Here is a 24,457-nt window from a genome sequence, read left to right on the forward strand (position 1 = left end):
CTAATGCTTCAGTAGCTGCACCTTGACTTTCAAATGTATTAACTGAGTTGCCAATCATCATTATTATTTTTTTCTTAGCAATGTCCCAGCTTTACTTCAGCAATCCTCTTTTCCCTTTCAAACTCCAAAATCCACAATGCAGAAAAATCACTGTTTAAAGGCTGAATTTTGGGAAAAAAACATCATTCTAAAGGAATAGCTGATCCCACAGGTGAGATTCAGCCTTTTGCCAGCTTTCCCCGTAATGCAAATGACCTTTAGTCTGTGAAACCAGGAGGATTTCCTATAAACTAGGCACCATGCTAGTTCAGCCAACTTATTGGCTTCCCTGGGGGGATCTTCAGGGAGGATCTTCGTGGGGTCCTTGCAGCAGTTTGAAATGCTCTTCAAAAGAACAAGCAGGTAGCAATGCCTTCCTTTTCCTTGAAGATTCAGCTTGCACACGATAGAGTAGGGTACTAACTAAGTCTGAGGAGAATGACCTGTAACACACCTGGAGGAGCAGAAGGTCTGGGCACAGGAGGCCGTGCCCCAGCTCTGCAACATGGACTCGAGGGTGGAAGACAGGTCCAGGAGGCTGACGGTCCCCATTCTCATTCCAGCTCTGCCACCGAGTCACTGATATCAGTAAATAAGGTTCATAAACTAGAAGAGCAATTGGCAGGTGAAAGAAGAGGATTTGAGCCTAAAATAGAGAGAAGCACTTTGCAACAAGTGCCCCTGGAGCTGTTCTGCGTTGTCACGAGTAGCAAGCCCAAATCTTCCCAAACAAATGGCTATTAGTAGATTTCTAATATGCACCACGACTTGATCTTTTGCATGACTTAATATCTTGAACAACTTGAAGAAAATAAGCAAACCATTCTTATAAACAGCTTTTTCATCATCTACCCCCAATCCTCAGGCCTCAGCAAAATGTAATGTTCCTCTGAAACCTGAAGTCCAGCAAGTCTGGATAAGCATTCAGGCACTGAAGTCCTTTTGCACAGCCTCAGGGCTTAAATGTGTTGCACTGTGTTTTCAAATGTTGGGGCTGGAATCCACTCTCTTTTTTTCAGGGTGATGAATAGGTTTCTCTTCAGCTATCCTAGAGGAGAGTTTTTGTTCTAACCAGTCTAGCTGTGAGGAAATGTGACACACGCAGCACCATACTATCTAGATGCTCAGAGAAGTGGAGTTATTTCTGAATGAAAATGCTCGAGTTAGCAGAAGAAATTACATTGGGACACTGACCCATTCTAAATTGTTGAATTAATTGAGCCTTCTTGTACTAGGGGTGATTTAACCGTGTGAACTAGTGAAAAAAGATCTGACACAGGTGTTGGAACCTGGGGGAATCCCTGTCACTTATTGTAGCTTTGGGGATGGTAACTTCCCAGCAGTGTTGTTCCCACTGTCGAGTAGGGCAGGCTGAAAAATAATGTTCTCAAGAAAATTGTTGGGATGGCAGGACAGGCAGCCAGAACTCTGGAACTATCCAAACCAATTCATCACATCTCATTGCTTCAGCCACTTTTGGATTTAGACTTTTAAGCCTTTATGTGTGCATGCTATCCTTGAATTGAAGAGGCACAATATCTTCTTTGTGTTATTCCAGCCTTGGCCTTCCCATGGTTAAGCATTTAGACAAACAATTTAAGAAAAGGGGTTAAAAGTAAAGAAAGTGCCAATGTTTTCTTACTGTGCAGAATTGTTTCTTTGTGATAAAAGATTCTTTAAAAGACATTCTTTGTAGAACAGAGGTTACTGTGAATACAAATAGCCACTCCAGTGAGATAAAGAGGTGGTTCTAGAATGACATACTCAAAAAGAAAGAAAAAAAGAAAAAGAGAAGGCGGCTAACACAAATTGTAATTTAAAAAAAATGCTAAAAGGAGGAAGGAAGAATCACTTCTATGTATATAAAAATGAAAAAATAAACGTCCTTCTCTCACCTTCTTTTCATTTACCAACGTTTTATGCCCAATAACTTTTTTGATTTAATTCCAAGTTCCCTCTATTGTCAATGACAGAAGAATCAAATCCACTTGCTGTAGTTGATAGTCTAATGGTGGAAGAAGAAAGCTATAAAATTAATTTTAGAACGGGATGACTCTATGTATGCAGCATGCTGGATCAACTCCACTAAGATCAAGAGGATGATGAATGGTACAATAGACAATGACGGACAAGTACTCAAGTGGATTCATACCACTAAATTTTGATTTAGTATGCAACACAGTACTGGGTTTGCTACTGTTATCACTGAGGGGACTCAAGTCCCCACATTATAACAATATAAATAAACAGAAGTTGTTTGGGATGGAACACTGTAGAAATCTCAGAAATATCAAAATATTTGATAGCGATGTCCCTTTTCATGGAAGAAAACCAAAGATGCTTTCTTATTTGTGATGTTACAAAAAGAACGCCCAGCATAGCTCTGCCCTAAGCATGCTTATGTTAAACCTAGCTGAATTGATAAGTATGACAGTTCAAAACATCATTACTCCTCTTCTGGAGTGCAGGCTGTTGGTATTCCTGGTTCTGTCTGCCTGTTGTTAATTCTAATGACTTCCCTCCGTAAGAGTGGACATAGTCAAGGTAAAATGATTAGACATTCATAAAAATCTCTGATTGCCAGCAGTGCTTTGTTTGCAGAGACCCACTGTCTCAGCTCCAAACGTTTGCTAATGGCATCTAGAAAATTCAAACCCACATAATTAACCAAGCAAAAATTAAGGCTGCTCTTTACAGGTTTTATTGTTTAATTTTTCTTCCAGGAAAAACATTAAATCTCCCCTCAAGAGAGATGCTGTAGTAAAAATTTCTTTGCTAGAATGACACTCCTTCCTTCAGTCTTTACTTCTGGAGTCATTCGACCTCACACAGCATCTTGTCACAGGAGGAGACAAAGAGCTCTTCTCTATGTAAGCTTGAATTCATAGTTTTGTGCAGGCATACAAGGACTTGAAACCATAGAATGGATGAAATTTTTTCCTTTCTTAATACGGTGCCTGTATGCAAAGGCTTAGATCAAAATTATCCTTATCATCAGGCTCTCAGTTTCTTTCCATATTACTCTCTCCCTCTTTACCTTCCCTAAAGGTCACTGCTGGCTGGTAGTTCCCAGTCATGCTTTGGCTTCAGCCTCTGTAAATTTTCTTTCTGAAGATGAGTGTCTAGACACTCTAGCTACTCACAACTTTATTAGCCCATGTCACGAAATCAAGAAATCAAGCAAAGGGTCCATCCAGATCATGTTACCAGTCAGTAATTCAGGCAGCTTCTGAGCCACCTCTTGGAGTGTCCACCCTGGATAGCAGAGTATTTGTAGAAGGCCGAAAAAGTTTCTTTTCTTTCCACAGATTACAAGCACCCTTGTTCTTTCTTTCATGATAGCCATCTAACGAGAGTGAATTAATGCAGTATGCAGTACCATATTGTGAAGTACGTACCCTTAAAAGTTAATTCCACAAAACACACAGTTAAAATGGTATAACGTTATTTGTTAAAGAGCTTATACATTACTATGTATTTGTTGAAAAGATAGGTAAGGCTTAGAGAATACTGACCAAAACATAATTTCAGCTGGTCTCATAATAAGACATTGTTACAATCATGAAATGAAAGACTGTTATGCAAGACTGCAGCGAGCACGCTAAAGAAACATAATGCTTCCAGCCAAGGGCAGAACTGGAGAATTTTCATCATTATGGATCATAGCAGGTGACAGACACCTCCTAGAGACAGCTTGCATCAATTAAATAACTAATTTATGAGGGTTTAAAATAAGATACTGTCTTATATAATCAGCTATCAATATGTCACTTTCACAAGTTTTTGTTCACTTTTAAAAAAAAAACAGTTGTATATACTTGACATTATAGAGGGATTTGACTTTACCTGAATCATCTGCTCTCAGCTTTTTACTGGGATTGTCACCACTGTCATCATCGGACATTTCCATCTCCTCTTCCCGGCGGATTCCCATGAGCTGTTCACTGTGAGCATTTCGGAGCTCCTAAAACCCAAAATGACCTTTTGTCAGTATTAACTTCCATAAAGTCATTATGTATTATTTAGTATCTGTTTTTAATACTGCTCTGATTTTAATTATACATGACTTATCATTGTAATCATATTTATTTGTATATGAATATCTATAACAACAGTAGCACAGGGAATTCTTCCTGTGAAAGAACGGAGTTTATCAAAAATAACACTCAGGGAAAACAAGAGAGAAAGTGAATCTCCACATCGAGTGATCTTTAGTTCTACTAAACATATCAGAATGCTTTAACAGCAGGGATAATGCTTAAAATTGTGTATGAAGCAGACTGATAAAGAGATTGTCAGCCTGCTTACAGTATAGATAATTCTTGCTTCTCTCTGCCACTTGGGGTAGGATTCATCCGGCCAAATGTAGGTGTCTCCATTAAACAGTCATATTAACTACACCCTAAAAGTGCCTAGTTCTCTCCGCGATGGTAAAGGGAGCCGAGAGCAGCCAGTGCAGATGGAGCGCTCTATACTGTGGGTGCCTAATGCTGGGCAAAGGAATCTCACCCTCTGTCCCTATGCCCAGATAGCCTTGGATTTAAAAGACCCAGCCCAATAACGCTGTCCTGAAAATCTCTGCATCTTGATCCAAAACGAGTGCCAGCGCAGACAGCCCGGTTTCTGGGCGACCGCCGCAAGGGCGGGCGGGCGGGCAGGCAGGCAGGGAGCCCGTGCACATGTCATTAAGTAAATGATCAGCAGGCACGCGGGCTTTGTGGGAGTCTAGACGGTCTTTGTTCTGGGTAGAAAAGCTGGCGCGGGTGTAGAGGCTGGCTTTTTAATGGCAGCGCTGAGAAGATTGAGAGGACTCTATTTTGTCCTAATAATCCTGTCAGGTGTAACACGGGGATGCTGCACCGTGATTAGTGTCGGCCTTTTCAGTTCGCAGACAGCTAATTTTTCTGCCGACAAAGAGCTTAATTCCCAAAGAGGTGGTTTGAAATCTTTGAAACAAGGAAGAGTCGCGTGGAAGGAGGAGACGGCATTGAGGAGTCCGACCACTGCTCCGTGCAATTAACAATAAGCTGTCAGAGAGGGACTGCGTGAAAAAAGGGAAGGCGTTTTCCTTGAGCTGTACCCTTGGTTCATCAGCAGATCTCAAATATTCTCATAAATGTACATGTGTCCATTAATCCCAGCAAAGGCAAGGAGGCTAATTAGTGGGCGTTTTACATGAGAATAATTTTAAATTTAAAAAAAGGGATTAAAAAGGTAAATTATCAACCAGTGTCTTACACAATCAGAGGTACCTCTGGAAGAAATTAGCAAGCCATTTCTTAATTCCTTATTGGAAAAGGCCAGGTGCACTTTTTCCTGGGGAAGTATACTGCATACATGAGCAGACATCCGCTTACATTTACTCCCTCTTTAGGGGATAAATGTCCTTGATGCATCAATGTTTATATTATCAGCAAAGCCAATAATCTTCCACGGAGAATGTCTATGTATATGAGTGCTTGCTTTGGGTTTGGGTTTCTAGCAAAGCTTTCCTAAATTCCGAAAAAAAGGGAAGGTGATCAGGTAATTAAACAAATTAGCAGATAATGTCATGGTTATAAAATATGATTTAAATCAAAGGTGCTCTTTGGTACATTTCCATCATATTTCACATCTGAAAAACAGGCATTTCTAAAATATATTGGTTTAGCGAGAGCCTTCGCACGTTTTTTGAATTTCGTTGTCCTCCTCTTAGAAAAACAAAAGGCAATAATATTTGAAAAAAATGACTAGTGAATTAACATTTCTGGAAAGTCCAGCTCTTACACATTTCAGTTTATTAAAGATTTAGAGGCCAGCAAATGAATGACACACCACATCCCTTTACAGAAAGTTAGTTTAAGAAGGGATGGTCTTAATATCATTGAAATAATCTACTAGGCAAATCATATTTTTATACTTCTCTAAAAGATAAGACAAACATCAATCCCCAACTTCCCAACTTTCAATTGAACAGAGGCTTTATCCACTACTTATATGAAATATTTGTGAACAAAATGCAAAATACAGTTTGTACCAATAAATTATGCTAACATTTTATTTTAAGTGTCCCATTATTGTGAAGTCATTTGGTATTCACCGTAATAGCACTGATAATAAAGAATTCATTTGGTATTCATGTGGATGTTACATTTAGTGCCATTGGTATTCAACTGTAATTTAGCATTAGTTAATGGGCACTTAAAATGTTATCCAAATGATTTATATCACAGCACTTTAGTGTTTCTCAAACTAAGTGTACAACACTTATTTTACAAGTGTACTACAAAATAATTAAATAAGTGCACCTTACCTTCTAAAGTTTTTATTCTGAGACAGAGAAAAATCATTTAGAGGACTGTGATAGTAACAATCAACATACTGTACTATATGAAGGTAAACCAAGTGGATGTAAGTTGCTCATAGTAAAAAAAATAAAAGAAGGAAGAAAGAAAGAAAACAAAGACAACGGTACTTACTTTTTAAAATACAGGCTCATAGCGTATATACTGAATTAAAAACGAAAGCTGGATGACCAAAACACAGGATGAGGTCTAGAGCTTCCTTTGCTGCCACTTGCAGCAAAGAATCCCATTTCCTCTGCTCATGCTTATGACAGTCACACATGCATGGTCCCACATTGCTAACTCTGTGTGGTAGTATGATTACATTTATACGGGTTTCTTTGCAAGCATAATACTTAGAATCAATACAAGTGGTGTACCTACTTTTTTAAAGATAAACATAAAACAAGCGGGAAGGAGTATGTCATAATTCTGGACTTAATATGCTTAAGTCATTACTTAGGAAAGACATTCTCTATTTTATTTTCAGGCAAAGTCATCTTATAATGACCATATGATGGCACAATGAGAAAAAAAATCTGTACTACAGAATACTTCTTTTAAAAACAGATCACGATGACTCCTAAAAAGATATTTTTCAGAAATAATGCTACCCTTAGTTGAAAATATTGTTCCTAATTTCATTACTTCAGTTCATTATTTTAGATAGTAAACATAATCCTCCAATGATTTCCCAAATTTTGCATGAAAAATAAAAACACATTGCTCTCGGTCTTAGTGTTATTTAATGACTGTTATCATAATGAGAGCAATGGGAGCAATTCATACTGTAGATGAGACTGTATAATGGCCAGTTGATTAACAGCTAAAACGGTAGCTGTAAATATTGCTGAGTACACTATGTCCAGCTACAATCACACTCGTTCTGTGTCAATCCAGCTGTGAGATGATGGATAGAAAGTAATAATAAAATCACCAACCTCAGAATGCTTTCGCCAAATGTCTATGTTCTTTCGCTGGGCTTTCGAGAAATGGTCCCAAGCTTTTTGTCTGGTAGAAGCGTTGAAAACGGCGACAATCTGCTCAACTTTGGTGAACAAGGAAGTCAAACAAGACAAGCAATTTATGTTGTGATCACTATAGAGAAGCAAAGCAAAGACACTAGGAGTCTATGGATGATGTCATTACTGAAACAACATCATCAATATCCATCCAATGATGTGTCTTTTGTACTTACATTTTATCAATGTTGGAGATGTCTCCCTTCAAGTCTGTCTCCATAACTTTAGTCTACCCAACTTATAACTATGTACCAAAAAACACGCATGCAGCTGCTTCCCCATGATGTCTGCTACAACTCTCTGCGCAGCCACGTGCCTCTGCATGTGTGGCTATAGGTGCGTGACTACAGAAATGACACTCGAGGCACCTGACACATGTTCCCCTGCGGCAGCTGTGTACAGATAAGCAGGCTGTACAAATGAAAGCGTGAAAGACAAGCAGGCTCTGCTTTGAAGGGTGACTCTCTGGTAGTGGGAATTTGTCAGCAGACGGGAAGGGCTAAACCATACATTAATGCTGCATTCTGTAGCTGCATCTGCTGCTTCTCTTCTATTTAATATAAATGGGCTCACCTGCGGTAGATCATTCTGTCCTGTGTCCATGGCCTATGTATGTTTATGTACAAGAACAGTTGCATTTTTGTGCATATAAGATGAAGAAGAGATGTGAAATGGGCTTCCCTCATTCAACTCTAATGAATTTGTTCTGAAGCCAGACACCAATATTTAGGTCAATCATCCAGGACAATTAAGATCCTTAAGTTTTTAGCTACTTCTTCATCCTAAATCAGAAACTTTTCTCCCAACACTCTTTTCTTTCTCTTCGCATCAGTTACAAGCAACATAGTCCTTCCACAACAGTGACCTGCCTAGAAATGATTTGACCAAGATGTAAGTTGCTTTAATCCCAGCACAGTTAATTGCAAGACCACCAAGAAAACCAGGTTTTCTACAGATGACCGGGGTTGTGCTCCTGAGTGAGCAGCTGAGCTGACCAACGAACTCAAACTGAAAAATGCTTCAATTCTTTGACAAGGTTCTTGGCTATTTATCTCTTTTGATTCCTCGGCTGAAATGATGTCCACTGTTTTGTAAAGCTGCAGCTTGCAGCACCTCCCTTCCACCTCTTTCATTGAGAAATGGTGGCAGGAGTGCTGTAATGCCCTCTGATCCGGTCTCTCATCGAGTTGATCAATGGCTGCTCTCCTTCTCCACTCAAGTCACAGATGTGCAGAATTTTATTATACATAACAACCTGTCTTTCCTAAACCGGTGAGCTCACCTAGTAAGTCAGTTATGTGTATCTTTCACCTCTAGATCTGAAAGTTAACCCCACTCCCTTGAATAGGAGCATATTTTTTCTACTCTTGTTTTACCACTGTTGCAGGCTGCTTTCAGATTCAGGAAGATTACAACATTTTGAATCACATATAGAAGTTTTTCTTTGCAATCATCAGGGCTCGTTAATTAACTTCTAAAGCCATAGAAAATAAATGTAGTCTTTTAAAATTAATACTAAAGAAGGTTCCTCAAAACTACTGGGATGATCCGATCCATTTTAAGGACATGGTTTAGTGGGCATGGTAGTGTTGGGTTGACCGTTGGACTCAATGATCTTAGAGGTCTTTTCCAACCTTAATGATTCTATGATTCTATGATTCTATGATTTGTGATCCATTCAAGTTTTAATAGCAGATGTGATAATTTCAGCCTATTAGAACTTGCTTGGAGTGAAGGGTGGATGTATCAAGGAAGTTATGCTGTGTATATTTATTCAATTAATTTGAAAAGAATGAAAATGCTAAAGCACTCTATTATTATGTGTATAGAAACTGAGGCTAGAATTTAATTACTGTCATTGTGTTGATGACCCAGGTGCTCAGAAAATCTTGCTTAATTAACAATCTGTTTTCAGTTTGCAAGTGGAATACAAGTAGAAAAGATTCACAAAGATATGAGGAAAGGCTGGTTTGCCATTTTTCATTAATAGGTATTAATAAGACCACCTGAATTTTGAAAAACATCTGAACTTTAAAGTGTTTAATTTCCATTCTGTGAACAGGGGCTAAGATTTATCAAAAGTCATTGTCTGATCATTTCAGAAACTCCTCAATGGAAACACAAGCTAAGAAGATGTCAAAGAGTTTTTCTTGCATAATTGCAGTAGACAAAGTGAGCAGAAAAAGGATCTCCTTCACTTACCTAACTTTCAGGAATTAAAAAAACTAAAGGAGGTAGGATACTATGAGTACTAGATGCTAAAAATCAAGGCATTTAAAGAAACTTTATGCAATAGGCAGCTAGGGATAATAAAAAAGGGGAAATGTAGAGGAGAATATTAAATTAGTACATATCAAAGACCAACATCCCACTACTCTGTATTCAAAGAAAGCATCAATCTACATACAGCAATTTCAATATACACAGCAATCTAGGCTATGAAGGGTTACAAACACCCACAGGTAACAGCCAACCTAAAAGGTCTCCAAGCATTACATTAGAGTTAAAGACCAGCCAAGGCCATGGTTTGACAGTACAGGAAAGTGGCTTCACATCTTTTTGTACTGCATTAAAATCTTGCATTCATGTGTTATGAGATGGCAATCCAATATAAACTCGTTCTGCCAGTTCACATTTGTTCGTAGGTTAATTCATGTTGCATCAAGATTCATTTGTTCTCCCACAGAAACCCTGGAAGACTAAAGCTGGCATAACTCATGTGCTCTGGATAATTGGAAGACAAGACATAAGGTATCCACCCCTGATCAGGATCAAATTTGTAAGGGTAAGTGATCCAGCAGCACACAGTCCATAAGGATGGTGGATTCATCCCTAAAGGGAAGCCGGGAGTGTTTATATCAGCTGAGAAACTCTCCAGTTAACTCACTTTTCCTCCATGTCTGGGTAAGATTTGGCCAAAGAGAAGCCCCCAGATTTTGGGCTCGTATCTGCAGAATCTGAGTGAAACAGTTGTTCGGTCTCACTGCTGACCATGGTTTTCAGACGATTTCCTGACCTCCAGGAAGAAATTTCCAAAATTAAATAACAGAGCATACCTGTCTCTCTAAGGCACCTTGAACTCTAGGATGCACTGTACTGTCAACTGTGACTGGTAAGTAGAATTATTACATAAATATTCATTGTCAAACATCTGGTGGTAAGTTCTATGCTATATCAAATTTTCATTGACCATATGCAAAGCTGTTTCCTTACTAAATTAGGGTTTAAAACCCCACATTGTTCTGGAAGGGCCCATACCTTGTCATTGTTTTTCCTACCAATATAACTTACAGGATGTAAATAATTGCATCTTTCCTAACAACTTATTCTGCGGCTGGTAATTTATGTGGCATGTTTCAGACGAAGGATTATTATCTAATTGTTTTTCTGCTGAGTTATAAATAACTAAAAAGATCCAAACAACTAAGCCTAGAGTGATAGGCAAGTGTCAATGTTTAACAAATGCAGTGTAACTACAATACACTTTATTAGAGGTGCCAGCTCATAGTAAGCATATTAAATGAAAGTTTAAACCTCAGTTTCTGTTGCCATAAAACATGCTACCAGAATAGGGTATTGTTATCAAGTATAAATGTAAAAACCTCCAGAAAAACCAGGAACAACAACAACAAAAATCCCTTAAACGCTGCCTGCAGAAGTTGCATACAACATTGGATTAAAGGGAAAACTAGAATTATCTCCAGGGCAAGAGAATATTTGACACAGGATATTTGAAAATGATACTAACAGAGAAGAACAGAAATAAATGAGAACCGAAGTATAGTCTCATCTGTAGATTAAGAGGTAGAGAGAACACTTTCACCCTCCATTACATTTATCAAGCAGGCTATTTTAAATACATGATTGAGTGAAGGCTGAAATTTCTCCTTTGGTTCAGGAGACAAGAAGTAGCCAATTCTTCCTTTGCTTATTACGTTATCACCTGCCAGGCATACATGATTATTTTTAATTTCTTGTATGCAATAATAAAGAACATCAGCAACCAAATGTTTTATAACACTTTACAATAAAAAAGAAACAAAATAGAAACCGAAACACAGTACGTTAAAATAAAAAACAAAAGTCTTCTCTGGCAGATAAAATAATCAGATTTCCTGTAAAATTTCACTCCAAATTCCACCAATTAGGGATACAGGATGAAAAGGGCTTTGCACTAAATTACTGTAAGTGCAAGAGTAGAATATATGGCAAGTCAGCTCAGAAAAATTCTGCAAGAGTGTGACAGTTGACATGCAGGGTAAAAGAAAAATTCCACCCATAAAATTACAGTGTAAAGGAAACTGTTACAGTAAATGTATAACATGCTTTTCAAATATAGATTCGCAGCACAGGGAGGATACAGAGTTGGCGTGGTTTGGGTCAGAAGCCTTGTTGCTGAATTCTGAGTAAGCTGGAGTCTGCCAATTGATTTGGCTCCAAGCCCAGCAAACCAAGGAATTACAGGAGTCAAGGCTAGATGCTGTAAGTGAATGAATTAAAGCCTCCAGGTCAGTTTTGGACAGGAAAGAGAATATTTTTGGCAACAGTCCTGAAAGGCATTTGGTGCCGTACTGAATAGATCTTAGCATTAAGTCCAAGGCTAAAATTGCACATAGGCAAATGACACGTGACATCAATAAGAGAAATGGTGCACAGATTGCAGAGTAATGAAAGAAACATATTTTTTTTAATTAATCTGGGCCAAGCCCTCAGTCTTTTGGTTATGATACTGTTTACTTTCAGAAAAGAATTTGCCTTTCATACATTTACAGCTGAAAACCTGCCGCCCTTCCCTGTTACCCAATTCACATGCCACAGAGGGAGAAACAGATGCGATTGCCATTGACTGGCAGAGGAGGAAAACATAAAAGTTGGAAATATCACCCTGGAGAAGACTGCAGATAATGCAAGGGATGGGTCCTAAAGTAAAGCATACTGCTGGTCATCAGCTGGATACATAAGCAAATGCCATTATAGATTTGTGTAATGAAGACATAGATTTTGACAGCTATGCAAAATGACTCATCTCTCACAAATAAATAGCATCCTTGTTTTGGTTTGTTTTTGTTTTTTGTGGGGGTTTTGTGTTTGGTTGGTTTTTTGTTTGTTTTTTTTAAATCAAAACAAAAAAAACCCTTGGGTATCAAAAAGAAGGTGAACTGTGGCTGCAACTCCATCAGAGAAGAGAAGGCTACTGTTTGGTTTCTTGCCGTCTGGGTGGCTGTAGGTTCCTTAAGACACAGTCATAAGACATGGCATGATAAAGGAGAAAACCACAGGACTTCTCTATTATATCCCCAAATTCCACCTTTTTGGACAGACCAAGAGAACAGTGCCTCCAGTGATTTATCTCCCAAATCATTTTGCTGTGTGGGAAGTCAGCTTGCAAGGCTGCCATTCCTCAACTTGCCCGACTGCCAACAACTACCTCTGCACTAGCGATCAAAACCAGCCAGGGACCATTCTTGTTCCCTGAAACCAACTGGCACAACATGCTGATTGTCCCTGCAGCAGCAACCTTCTCTCTCCCCAGAAGGATGCTTTTGGAGAACCTACTTGTCCTGCACCAAACCCAAAACTACCCACATTGTGTGGGAAAATGCTATCTGGCCCAGAGCCACAACTTTCTTATGGTTGAACAATTTAATCCTATAGACAGTCAGTGGGGTAATCTTTTACTAGCAGCCTTGCCTTTTCTGTTCACATCCTGATGCAGGGGTCTCAGTGTTGCAGAGAGCCATTACAAGGCTTACCAGAGGAAGAAGGATGTTTTACTCTTCTGTCTACCCTGTCTCACCTACCTGAATACTAGAAAGAATGAGAAACAAGTCTAAGTGTCCTCTCTCTAAGTTACACTATACTATTTTTACATTTCCCTTTGGGCCTACAGTGTTTGAGACCAAGAGATGGTTTGACTGGGTTCGAGGTTGATTCCCCTTCCTCTTCCATCTGACTCACGCTGGTCCTAGTCAACGTGCTTGCGTGGGTTGCTAAGAGGCTGAATGAATGTCAGTGGTCTACACCTGAGTGACGCAGGAAGAAATATTTTTTCATAATACAATAAGCAGATTCTTCCACATAGATGAAGGACAAAATAAAAAATACTTATACCACAGCACAAACTATAATCCCTGGTCTTGTAAAAACATCGAACCTCAGTGTCAGCAGCTGTTTTCCTTTCTTCTTCTTTCAGCTAAGACACCCAGTGAGGCAAAGTGAAAGAAGGAGCATTATGGGGATACTGAAAATGCCCCATTTTCAGGATTTATACTGAAACCTGCACAGTAACTTGTCTGAGATATGTATATCAACAATTAATAGTTCTAGAAATGGAAAAACACTCTTTGTTAAACTTTGAAATAAAAAAAAAAACGCTGATTAAAGAGAGCCCAGTTTGCCCTGCAAGGTATTGCTAGAAAATCTGCCTACAAAATAAGCTTTGAAAAACTTTTAGGTTGTGAAATGTGGTTTAATTTACAACAAAGAAACTGACAGCTTGGTGTAACAGCGAGTGCTGGCGCCGTGCCATGTGATAAATCACTTGGACTCAACAAGACCGCTTCACCTCCATGTCATTTCTCAACAAACAGGAACCTGACATCAGGCCAGCACAACACAGTAGGGCAGGTACAAATGTACAGTACCTGCTCTTTTAATGCCATCATCTTATATTACAGAACAGACTTTATGGACCTTGTGTTGACATCCAGAAACAAACCTACAAAAAATGCCCACACACCCCCGCCCCCACACTAATTCAAAGAAAGATTAAGTGAATGCTACTTTCTTCATCAGTTTGACAAGATGATAAGCCATCCCGAACGCACTGCATTTAATTAGCTGTTCTCATTGTTATTTATGGTTAGGCGGACCTTTTTTTCAGTTCTCAGATTTAAAAATAGCAAAAGTAGGAACAACTATTTTTGTAAGCCTACCCAAAAAAAGAACCCCAAGGGAACTCTGAGATGAAGGAACATCGTAAATGTGACTGAACAGTGGTTCAGGTCCCATTAAGTGAAGGGACTCTTCCTAAGTAAAATTGTCCAGGGATCTTGCAGATTAGAATGTTCCTAGGAGATCAAGAGGGCTGTATTTGTTTCAGGAGTAATATGGTTTCTTTTGCTGAAGAAAAAGAATAGAGGGGTGGATGACGCTTCAACAGCCATAGTCTCTTCTGGCAATCAAACAAAAAAATCGCCTCACACATCTTACGTGGGAACATTTACTTCTCCATTTGTTGCCTTACCCTATATTCCCCTGGCTGCCATGACTTGTCCCCTTCTCTCTTTGTTTACTGCCTCCAGTCTCATCTTACTTCTGTATTTTTGTTCCCTCTTTCTGTGTGTGTCCATCTTTCCCTCCCACATAGTCTATCCCTTTCCAAAACTCTTCTCCTGCCCCCATGACATCTCTGTCATCTTCACAAACTACACCATTTGGGACAAATCCAGTGATTTGACATGAAGCAAGACTAGCACCTACTGAAGGGAGTAAGTATTTCAACCAGTCATAGTTGCATAGGGTTATTCTTATTCATATTTACAAGGTTTATTAATTCACTTATAAGCAGCCTGAACAGTTTTAGATGTGCAAGCCACATGATGTGTGTGCACAGCCCACTCAGAAAGCCTTTTGGATGAAACCTCCATCTTTCCTTCCTTGCTCCAATGCCTTACTCTCATCCCTTATTGTTCATTTCCATACAACATTTACAGTTCAGTTCTGTGAAGCATCAGGCCCTTACCTCCATCCTTACTCAGCAAGGCAGCTCGAAACCAAGCACAGATTTCCATGTGATTCAAACACATGCTTCTTTGCTTTGAACCTTGCTTCATCATCTAGATGATCCTGCAGGATCCAGGCAAGTGGCATGAGTTGTCAAAATGGGGCCTTAGACTGAAATCTCTTGGGAGGTAGTGCTTTTATTTTGCTATAAACCACCATGCATATTTAATGGCCTACATTTGAAAAAAAAAGTCTTAAAAATAACAGAAGAGCTTCTGTTGAAATTCTGGCCATGATTAAATCGATACCAAGATTCCTGTTGACTTTACTTGGAGTGAAGGCTACAGACAATGGAAGGAACTAAGACATTCAAAGACAATGAAGCACAAAGGAATAAGCTATCTGAAACACTACAGACTGCAAACACAAAGGATTATACTGCCAGAAAGTGGGGAGGAATTATAAGAATGCAAGGTAAAATAGAAATGGAGTCTTTCATCTCTATTCTCTGCCACTGCCGCAGCATTCTGGATAGAAATGCTTTTGAGAATGTGTGTACATGAGATGGGAAATGGGAGGACAAGTAAAAAAGAATAGAGATACCCAGCTGAGCTTTACTGGACAAATTATCAGCCAGCAAAGAGCACACCAACTAAATGAGCTAATCAAAAGGGACTGGATGGATTGTGGAGGTTATTTTGTATTTAATTTTTTTTAGAAACACATCAAGGTAGAAAGTAATAGTGGCAACTAATGACAGAAATGATTAATGTTTTTATTTGTATTATAGTGGCATTCTATGACACCAACTGAGATCTGGGCTGCACTGTAAAAACACATTATATGACTCAATCTCTTTCACAAAGAGCTTAATGATGACCTAAAAATTGCACATAAAGTAAGCTCATATTTTTGAATTAGTCACTGGAAAATGAAAGAAAGACTGTAAGACTGGACAATTAAAGAGCAGAAAAATCCTTTTAAAAGTTGTTATTAATGCAGAGCAATTGAAAGAATACTCGGAAAGCATGAATGTATATAAAAAGTCTGACTGCTAAGAGAATTTTAACCGGCATGCTTTCAATATTTGTAATGAAACTGGCTTCATTTTTAGTACTAAGAGAATATACTAAAAAGTGGAAGGATTATTGGGAAAAAGGGCTGCAGTATGGAATTTAAAGCAAATCAGATAAGATGGTGATTTCAGTAATCACCATCATATCAACATAAATTCCACCTTCTCTAAAGTAAGAGAGCAACTTTTGAAGTGAACCTGTAATGAGAAAAACAAAACTGATCCCAATCCTTTTTTGAAGAAAGCTCAAAAAGGATTTTAAACATTTTTTCTTCCTTTTTTATATTAAAAATTCAGATTCTATCTTTGAAGGCACTGATAATGTTAAAACAGATTAAATCATATCCAAAGAGATCAGAGAATGAAAATGAACAAACCTGAAGAGAGGAGAATTTTATTCAGTCTGTTGAGAATGCATTTCCCTTCAGAATTATTTAACTTCAATTTATTTTGGGGGGGTGGGGGTGGGGGAGGAGGGAAATTTATATCAGATACCTACCAGCTATTTGAAAAAAAGTCAGAGTACTCTAATACACCACTGAAGTCCTTCAGTAGGGAGGGAGAGAAAACTCGAGGTGACAATCCTGACCTTCCCAAGGAGGGGGACACGACACAGAGTCTTCTCCCCAAACCTTTGATTCTTCTTAACGAACAGCCCTACTGAATCAGCTCAGAGGTGTATCTAGCCTCATATCCTGTGTCACAAATCAAAGGGCTAAGATGCTTAGCAACAAGCTAAGCAGGTAGCCATGCGTAATCTCATAATTCCAGGTTTCTTTGGTTTCAGAACTTCTTGAAAGTTGGGTATCTCTTTGTTTTTACTTCCATGTACACCTTTACATGCAATGCAAGAGCATAGGGAAGCAAACAAGCTTACTGGCAGCAGAAAGAAGTGGCAGTGCTGTGAGTGATATTGAGCTGTGGAGTGAAAATTAGTTTCTTCCAATAGCAAGATGGAAATACTATCTACATGATGATTGGAACTGCACTATGCGGTTCAGATCTTGAGATCATTTTCAAAAAATCAAAGCAGGCAATGGCAGGTAGAGCTGTCATAAAATTCTGGCTGATGATGCTGTGTACTTGCTTTAGATGGTGCCTAATACTCCCAGTTGCTCCCGATGCCTCCCTGCGTCCCCCCTCACCTGTATTAGCATAGTGCCATAGTGTGCCTATACAGGAGCTGTTAGATTCAGAGCACCGTAGCGTATCGCTCTGATCACAGCTCCTTGCAAAGCTGGGATACCACTCACATATAGATGGCTTTTCCCCTCCCACCACCATGGCTTTTGTGGCAAAGGTACACCAGTGACATAATGAAAATTGCAGTGCTTTTTCTGACCCTCTCAGAAGTCAGCTTATTGTCCAGGCAAAGTAGGGACTGACTCAGATGCTGTCTCTTTCCTTCTTTGAAAGAATTAGTAACACCACTTTTATCCACAGATATGAATCCTTGTATTTTAAGACTTCATAAGTGGCCAAAAACTACAAGGTTTTGGTCCCTGACCACAATTAGAACTGTACCAAGAAAAAGATCCCAACCTTTTCTTTTGAGTTAGTGGAAAAATCTATTTTACAATTTACAAATACTCCAGCAGTACTACTGAGGATTGCACCCTGTCACTTACAAATTGCATTAAACTTTGTAACAGTTTTGCTTTTACTGCTTATTATGACGGCATCATATTTAGTAGTTGAAATGGAAAAAAAAGGTGTCAGTATGCAGCTTGTCCACGAGGTTCCCTGGAAATATCAGGATCGCCTACTGGTATATACTGGCCCTGAATACTGAGTGCTGGGGATTGCTACACTGGCTTGCCACTGGCTTGCCTAATACCAATTGTCACTTAGCTGTTGTGAGTGAAATTCAGGACGGCAACCTTTAAACATGTCCAAGTGACTTAGGGGGTCTACGTTCTGTTTTCAAAAACTGCTTACTGAGAGTCAATGAGCTAATTACTGCTTGCCAAGGTAGGGTGAGAACCTGCAGCCCATCTCTTCTCCCTCCTGCCAGCTAATGCACAAAGGGATCTCAGGGTCGCTGGGAACTGCCTTCCCTTTCCAGCAACCTCACGTCCACCAGGAGGTAAGGACACATCTGTGATTAGTTACTCTGGAATAAATGACTCTGCAGGTTTATAGTCCAGCTTGCCCTGTAGGGTGAACCATGTGCCTATCCACACCGTCAGATCCGCATTTTGGCACTCAGGCCTTTTACACAAGTTCTAAGGCCCAGGTGATTATCTGTAATCAACTGTGATCGGTTAAAGCTCAGGAGTCCTACAAAGTACAGGGGAAGGGCTTTACCCTTGGGAATGCTTATAAAGCCACTGCCTTAATTAGCTGATGGACTATGCATATGCATCCCCTGGGTGGGAACGTGCCATAGATGTATGTAGCTGTTCTCTCTGTTCAGCGCCATGTTACGGGATGCAGGGAGACACCTCCCTCCAGCTGGCATCGTTCTGGAGCAGGTGCCTAAAAGCCATCTGTCAAAGATCCTAAGCAAGGTCAACATTGCCTTTCAGAGCACCAGACCTGACCATACAGAGCATTCCTGGAAGGAGGGAGGCTTAGGTTCCGTTCCTTCACTGACATTCAGGGTATTTAAACACGTCTTTCCAAAAGATCGTCCTGACCACTAGGCACTGAAATTCCCTGAAGGCCAAGGAGAGAGCGAAAGTGAAGACTACCACGTGATGAGGAAGTAATCTGGCTAGGGTGGTCCATGATAAAAACCACCCTCCCACTGTTCCCCCACAGGCATGCGAGAGACTCATTCATAGACCCTGATGGGGACCTGGTGCCTAAGTCCTTTGAAGATTCATCCATTAGTAAAATTGACAAAAATGACTAAATAAGTGAGTGTCATTAGCTGTTCAGGACCCAGCCGTGGGCCACTTCTGTTAATTACACTGCGTATCCGATCTACCTGCATACTGGAACACTTCCACCCCCTTTTGTGTATCTTACTCTTGAGATATTAAATCAATTTTTGAATATGGGATTTTGGATCTTACTCATCTATAGGTACTTTTGAAAATGTTGTCAAGGGACAGTGCACTAAATAGTCTGAAACTTCAATAAGAGGTAGACAACGTTTATAGTGCATGGAGGAGAAAGTCAGAAGAGAGAATTGCAGCCTTGGTGTAAAAAGCAGCCCAAAGCAGATGTCTCTAGGGCTTCCATTTTTCTTAAACATGAGGATCAACATCTATAAGCCTTAGGCTGAAAAGGTGGTTTGGAAGGAAATGAAACAGAGATGCAGGGAAAGTCAGGGAGCAGTGTCACACATAACTGTGCCGTGGAAGCGAAGTGGAAGAATTTAGAAATCAAACCGCCAAGACAGAACTATCCAAAATCCTGGAAAACAATCCATATTTTAAGCACAGATTCAAACTTAGAAAAACTAAGTAATTTAATAAAAAAGAAGTAAATGGACATTTTTCTCTCTTTATCCCTTAAATAACTGAAGAAGCACAATAACAAGGCTAAGACTCCCTGTAGAACTTAAATCAGGGGCTGTAAATTGGTGGTATGACAGCAGTAATACACTTTATTTCACTGATTATCCTGGCACAAGTACCTTGGTCAGGTAATTAATTCACATGCTGAACACTTGACCCAAATTTTTAGGGGTAATCCGCTTGGTAATCTTCTAAATACCTCCAGGCAGAAATTTGTAGCAGGTATTTCAATACCTGTACTTCTTTAGTAGTTGGGCCATAAGCTGAAATGTTCTGGCCACACTAATCCTCATTAATAAGAAAGCATTTTATACTGAGATCCACATAGACAGCGTGTGTGTTCCAGGTGAGTGCACTTGAAGCCCATTTTCTTAACATATTTCTTCTTCACTCTGCATGATATTCACTGCTACAATGCTGGCATTTTTCGCTAAATCCAACCCTTATGCTACGTCCTTCTGTATCAAGACTACACACATTAAGGAGGATTAATTTGCTCTGAACAAGGCAAGTAAAAGTTGGACATCTGGTTCTGAGCTAGACCCCCTGCGAATCCTCTATGGGCAGCAGAGAAAAAATGGCATCTCCAAGGGATGATTCATCTCACTGGAAGAGCACCATGAGGTCGGTCTGATGACTCATCCCCTAGAGATGCTTATTTTTCTCTGCTGACTGCAAAGAAAGCCCAGAATGGTCAGCTCGGAGTTGGACATCTGACCTAGTTCATGACAGAGGAACACCACATGGTATTTTAAAAATACTGTAATGTTTCTGTCAAATGGCCACACAGCTGCAGCATTACACTAGACTTTTGGATCCTTACTGCACAACAGCAGAAGTGGTTTTTTGCCACTCTGCAGAATTTAATAGACCACACACACCTATTTTCAACGTCTAGTATTTTCAAATTCTTCTTCATAAAGCAAGTGACATATTGTAACCGATTATATAGGGCTGTGGGAAAACAATGGAAAAGGACGCATGAAGAACATTCCTCAGATCAACCCAAATACGGGAAAATTCTTGAAAAAGGGAAGCTCATTTCACAGTCTCCACTTTTAGCAATCTTAGGCATATACACCTGTAAAGCAAAAACATCACCCATCTGTTCGTAGCAAGTTTGCAGAGAATTTTAATAAGACACATTAATGCTAATAATGGCCAATGTTTACGATGTTTATAAAATAACCAGTGTGGAGCATCTGGAAAGCTCGTAAAATTTGTTCTTATAAAATGCACAGGGTGTAACACCTTTCCCTGAGCCTGTTTTTTTGCTGACCTTGTCCTCCTATGCCAGACCTGTCAGAAACTCTCTTCTTCCAGGCACTGCTGTGACTGCGGCACTCTGAAACTCCTGTTTTGAAGCCAGACCTATTTCTGCTTTTGTAAGTTCAGCATTCAGGACATTACATGAACAAACCAGATAGCCAAAACTGCAAGTTTCCACCTGAAACTACAGGGATCTCTATTTCCAAGTGACAGATGTTCTACAACAGTTGGTGACAAACGGGCTAATTTAGACTGATTTAACTAAAGTTCAGCCTGCTGACAATGGGGGATTTTTTTAATGCAGCTGAAGAAGGCATTTCCGAATGCTAGGGCTGGCTGTTGCACACAAAACTGCAGAGGCCCTGGTGTGAATTGAACAGCACGGCCAAGCGTGGTGCCTGCGCCTCTGCTCCTCACACTGCCTTTTAGTTGCTGAAATGGAAGATGACATTGCCTAGCAAATTACCAAGGGAATTAGCTGGTCTTTAAAATTTACTCACTGAACATACGTCCTCAGAAATCGAATGCCTTTGGCCCAGAATCTCTTCCTAAGTTCAGGCATCTAAGCTTTTAAGTTAGAAGGACATGTGCCCTGGGGTGAATTGGTCTTCTGAGATGCTGAGCTCTCCATCACATATGCAGGAAGCTTCCAGGGCTGCTCTCCTAACCCAGGCAAGTCCATCCAAGCTTCTGCCTTCAGCCCTAACTTCTGAAGGATGACCACTGAAGGACCGGAAAAATATCGCAGAAAAGCCTTCAGGGCTTATTTTTTTATGTAAAGATTAGAGACGTGATTCAGAAATTACAATGTAACAACTGCATTGTCCTCCATCCAGTAAATTGTCTTGGTTTTTGTTTTCATCTTGCGTATGAGAGCTGGCTTCAGGCTCTACCTTCTGAGTATCATAAAGCCTCTTGCTTGAGCAGCCATGAGGAGACATGTTAAAAACCAGCAACAATGAAATTATTTTTCTTTCTCCTTTCTTCTGGTATTTTCTTTTTTCTCCTTTCTCCTCGTCTTTTCTTTTTTCTCTTTTCTTCTTATCTTCTCTTCTTTCTCTTCTCCTCTCTTCTCTCTTCTCCTCCCTTCCCTTTGAAGACCACTTCTAGGCAAGTATCCTGATTATTGTTTTAAGAGGGAACCTCATTAAGGTAAGTTCATCGATTATATTTCTGTACTAAAGAAATAGCTGCCAGCACTAAATATTTAAGGCAGTTTATCTGCCAAATTGATACTGGCATTGTATCAGCCAAGCAGTCCCGGTGCCAGCAGCAGTACAGCATATTCTTCTACTGTGGAGGTGGCCTATACGCTGTGAATATATCCCTAAAAGTTGCTGAATCCTACTTCCTTTTACCTAAACCCAGGCTAAAAATATAACCTAATTGTCCTCTATTCTGTAATTAGCCTAGTTAACTAGCTGCAACGCACAGGCTACATATCACTTCTCTCCACAAAAGCATGATCTTTGCTCAGAGCAGGGAGGCTTCGGTCTGGTCCCTTCCTGAAGCGTTATGTCTACGCAACAGTAGACATTATGCATAGAGCACGTCTTCGTCTATTAATAAAAAAACTACTGAAACTTTGCTCACCTTGAGAAATAAGCTCTTAGGAATGGTCCTTGTTCCTCCAAATTGCCATAGAGTATGGAATAGGATATGAAGTAGAGTATGACTGCATTGCAACTACTTACCCCCAAACAAACAAACAAACGATAAAAAAACCACTACCACCACCACCACCAACACTACAACAACACTGGACAAAAAGGAGTTACTTACATTGAGTGAGGATCCCTGTTAAGGCATTTTTGAAACTCTCCTTGGCTTGCTCCATTTCTTGCTCGTGAGCGGCTTTTTCATTCATAAGCCGGCGGACGTGGCTGTTGGCCGACTGCACCATCGAATAAAACTGGTTTGCAGAGCGACGATTCACCTCGCCTCGCTCAATCCAGGTAAGCAGCACTGTGATCGCCTCTGAAAACTTGCTATCATCTAGAACAATCAAAGCACAGTTTTTAAATTGCAGGCATAAATATCCTGCCGAGAACACATTTTTCTGCTCCGTGTCACATTAAAATCACCATACATCCTGCTTGTAGTATATCATTTTGGGCAACTTTTGGGTCCTTTGTTCTATCAGAGGTAGGAAGCCAATACTGCCGCGTGAAGCTACATAAATCTTCCTCCAAGACTTGTCTTCTGGTTATTTTAATAGCTTTCTCACAACAAAAAGCACTCCCCCCTTCCCTGTGTCCCGACTCCTTGCTTTCACAATGTCTCCCTTAAGCCGTTCCGTGATATGGAATGACCTTACAGCGGGAGTGGGGAGACCTCTGTGTTACCGGACCCACTGAGGAAATGAAATGTGTCCGTGTTAATCTGCTCGGCCAAAGGCTCAGCCTTGGAGCTTGGGCTCAGCCGTACTTTTGTCAACAGATTTCACTAACATCACATTCTTAATTAATGAACAATGACGAGGCTGAACAATTCCTCCTCAAAGCACTGATTAATTACAAGGAACTGCTTTGAACAGATGATGTGTCTGTATTTGTTTTGTATTTTGCATTTGTCTGTGTTTTGGTTTACTTTTTTTTTTTTAAAGGAGTCCAGGCGAATCCAGGCAAACACCTGGATTACAGCTTTATGTTTACCATTCAGGTAAATAAAGTTATATTTCTCTGCAGAAAGGTCACCAAAACTGGTGGCTAGATTTTGTGCACTCCTTCCCCAAGTAATCTTCTTTCCTCTGACAGTGCTTTCAGTTTCCTCAGAAGACTCTTAGTGCAGCATCCATTACACTTCTGGCTTCATCAGGATTAAGAGGACACATTTCTTTTTAAGTCACATTTAGGCTGAACTGCAAGAAAATGTTATTACAACAGAGTATCTTCCTGTGGAACCATTTTTGTGCAATTCGATCTCATTTTTTCCCCAGGATTTTATTCTATAAAACTTCCATTTCCCAACAAATCATCTTAAACATCTCATCTAGTCCTTGTTGGTTAGATTTCTTTATCTATATTTTATATGGTAGGTACACCTTTCTATAGGAGAAGGTATACAGTTATGGTGGGGAGAAGTAGTATAACCAAAAGACACTTAAAATGAAAATTGGAAAATATTAAACCCAACCAACTGTGCTACAGGATACAGAAATGTGGACAGTTTGTAAGACTCTGCTTTCCATGTGCAAAGAATAATGAGATACTAATACTTAAGTGACGATTTGGGCTTTTATTCTGAATCAATAATCACTTCCCTAAAAGGCGAGGAGCCTAAAGTACTGGGAGGACAAGTGACATGCTCTGTGCTCACAGCCTGTGAAGAATAGATTTTACATTGCCTGATCTTTAGCATCTTATTAATTGAAACGTGCTTCCAGCTACTGCAACAGGATTTGCTCTCCACAGCTGGATAGGCATATTCACCCAAGATCCCCGAAAAAAATGTGCAAAATAAGAGCATCATAACACCCTCCCTTTGTACGATGATGTATCTGTGGTGACTTTACATTAACATATGATTCATCATCAT

General features: G+C 39.8%; 1 protein-coding gene across 2 annotated transcripts in view; it reads right to left on the reverse strand.

Moving 5' to 3' along the window:
- ENOX1 (ecto-NOX disulfide-thiol exchanger 1) overlaps positions 1-24,457 on the reverse strand; it is a 376,506-nt gene that overhangs the window by 59,596 nt on the left and 292,453 nt on the right. For both annotated transcript variants that reach the window (XM_075139390.1, XM_075139385.1), the window contains 3 exons: positions 22,703-22,915; positions 7,304-7,410; positions 3,886-4,003 (listed from right to left, as the gene is read on the reverse strand). In XM_075139390.1, the coding sequence (XP_074995491.1) occupies positions 3,886-4,003; positions 7,304-7,410; positions 22,703-22,915 (438 nt within the window). The remainder of the gene's footprint in view (positions 1-3,885; positions 4,004-7,303; positions 7,411-22,702; positions 22,916-24,457) is intronic.

Source organism: Calonectris borealis, chromosome 1 (assembly GCF_964195595.1).
Source record: "Calonectris borealis chromosome 1, bCalBor7.hap1.2, whole genome shotgun sequence".
NCBI lineage: Eukaryota > Metazoa > Chordata > Aves > Procellariiformes > Procellariidae > Calonectris > Calonectris borealis.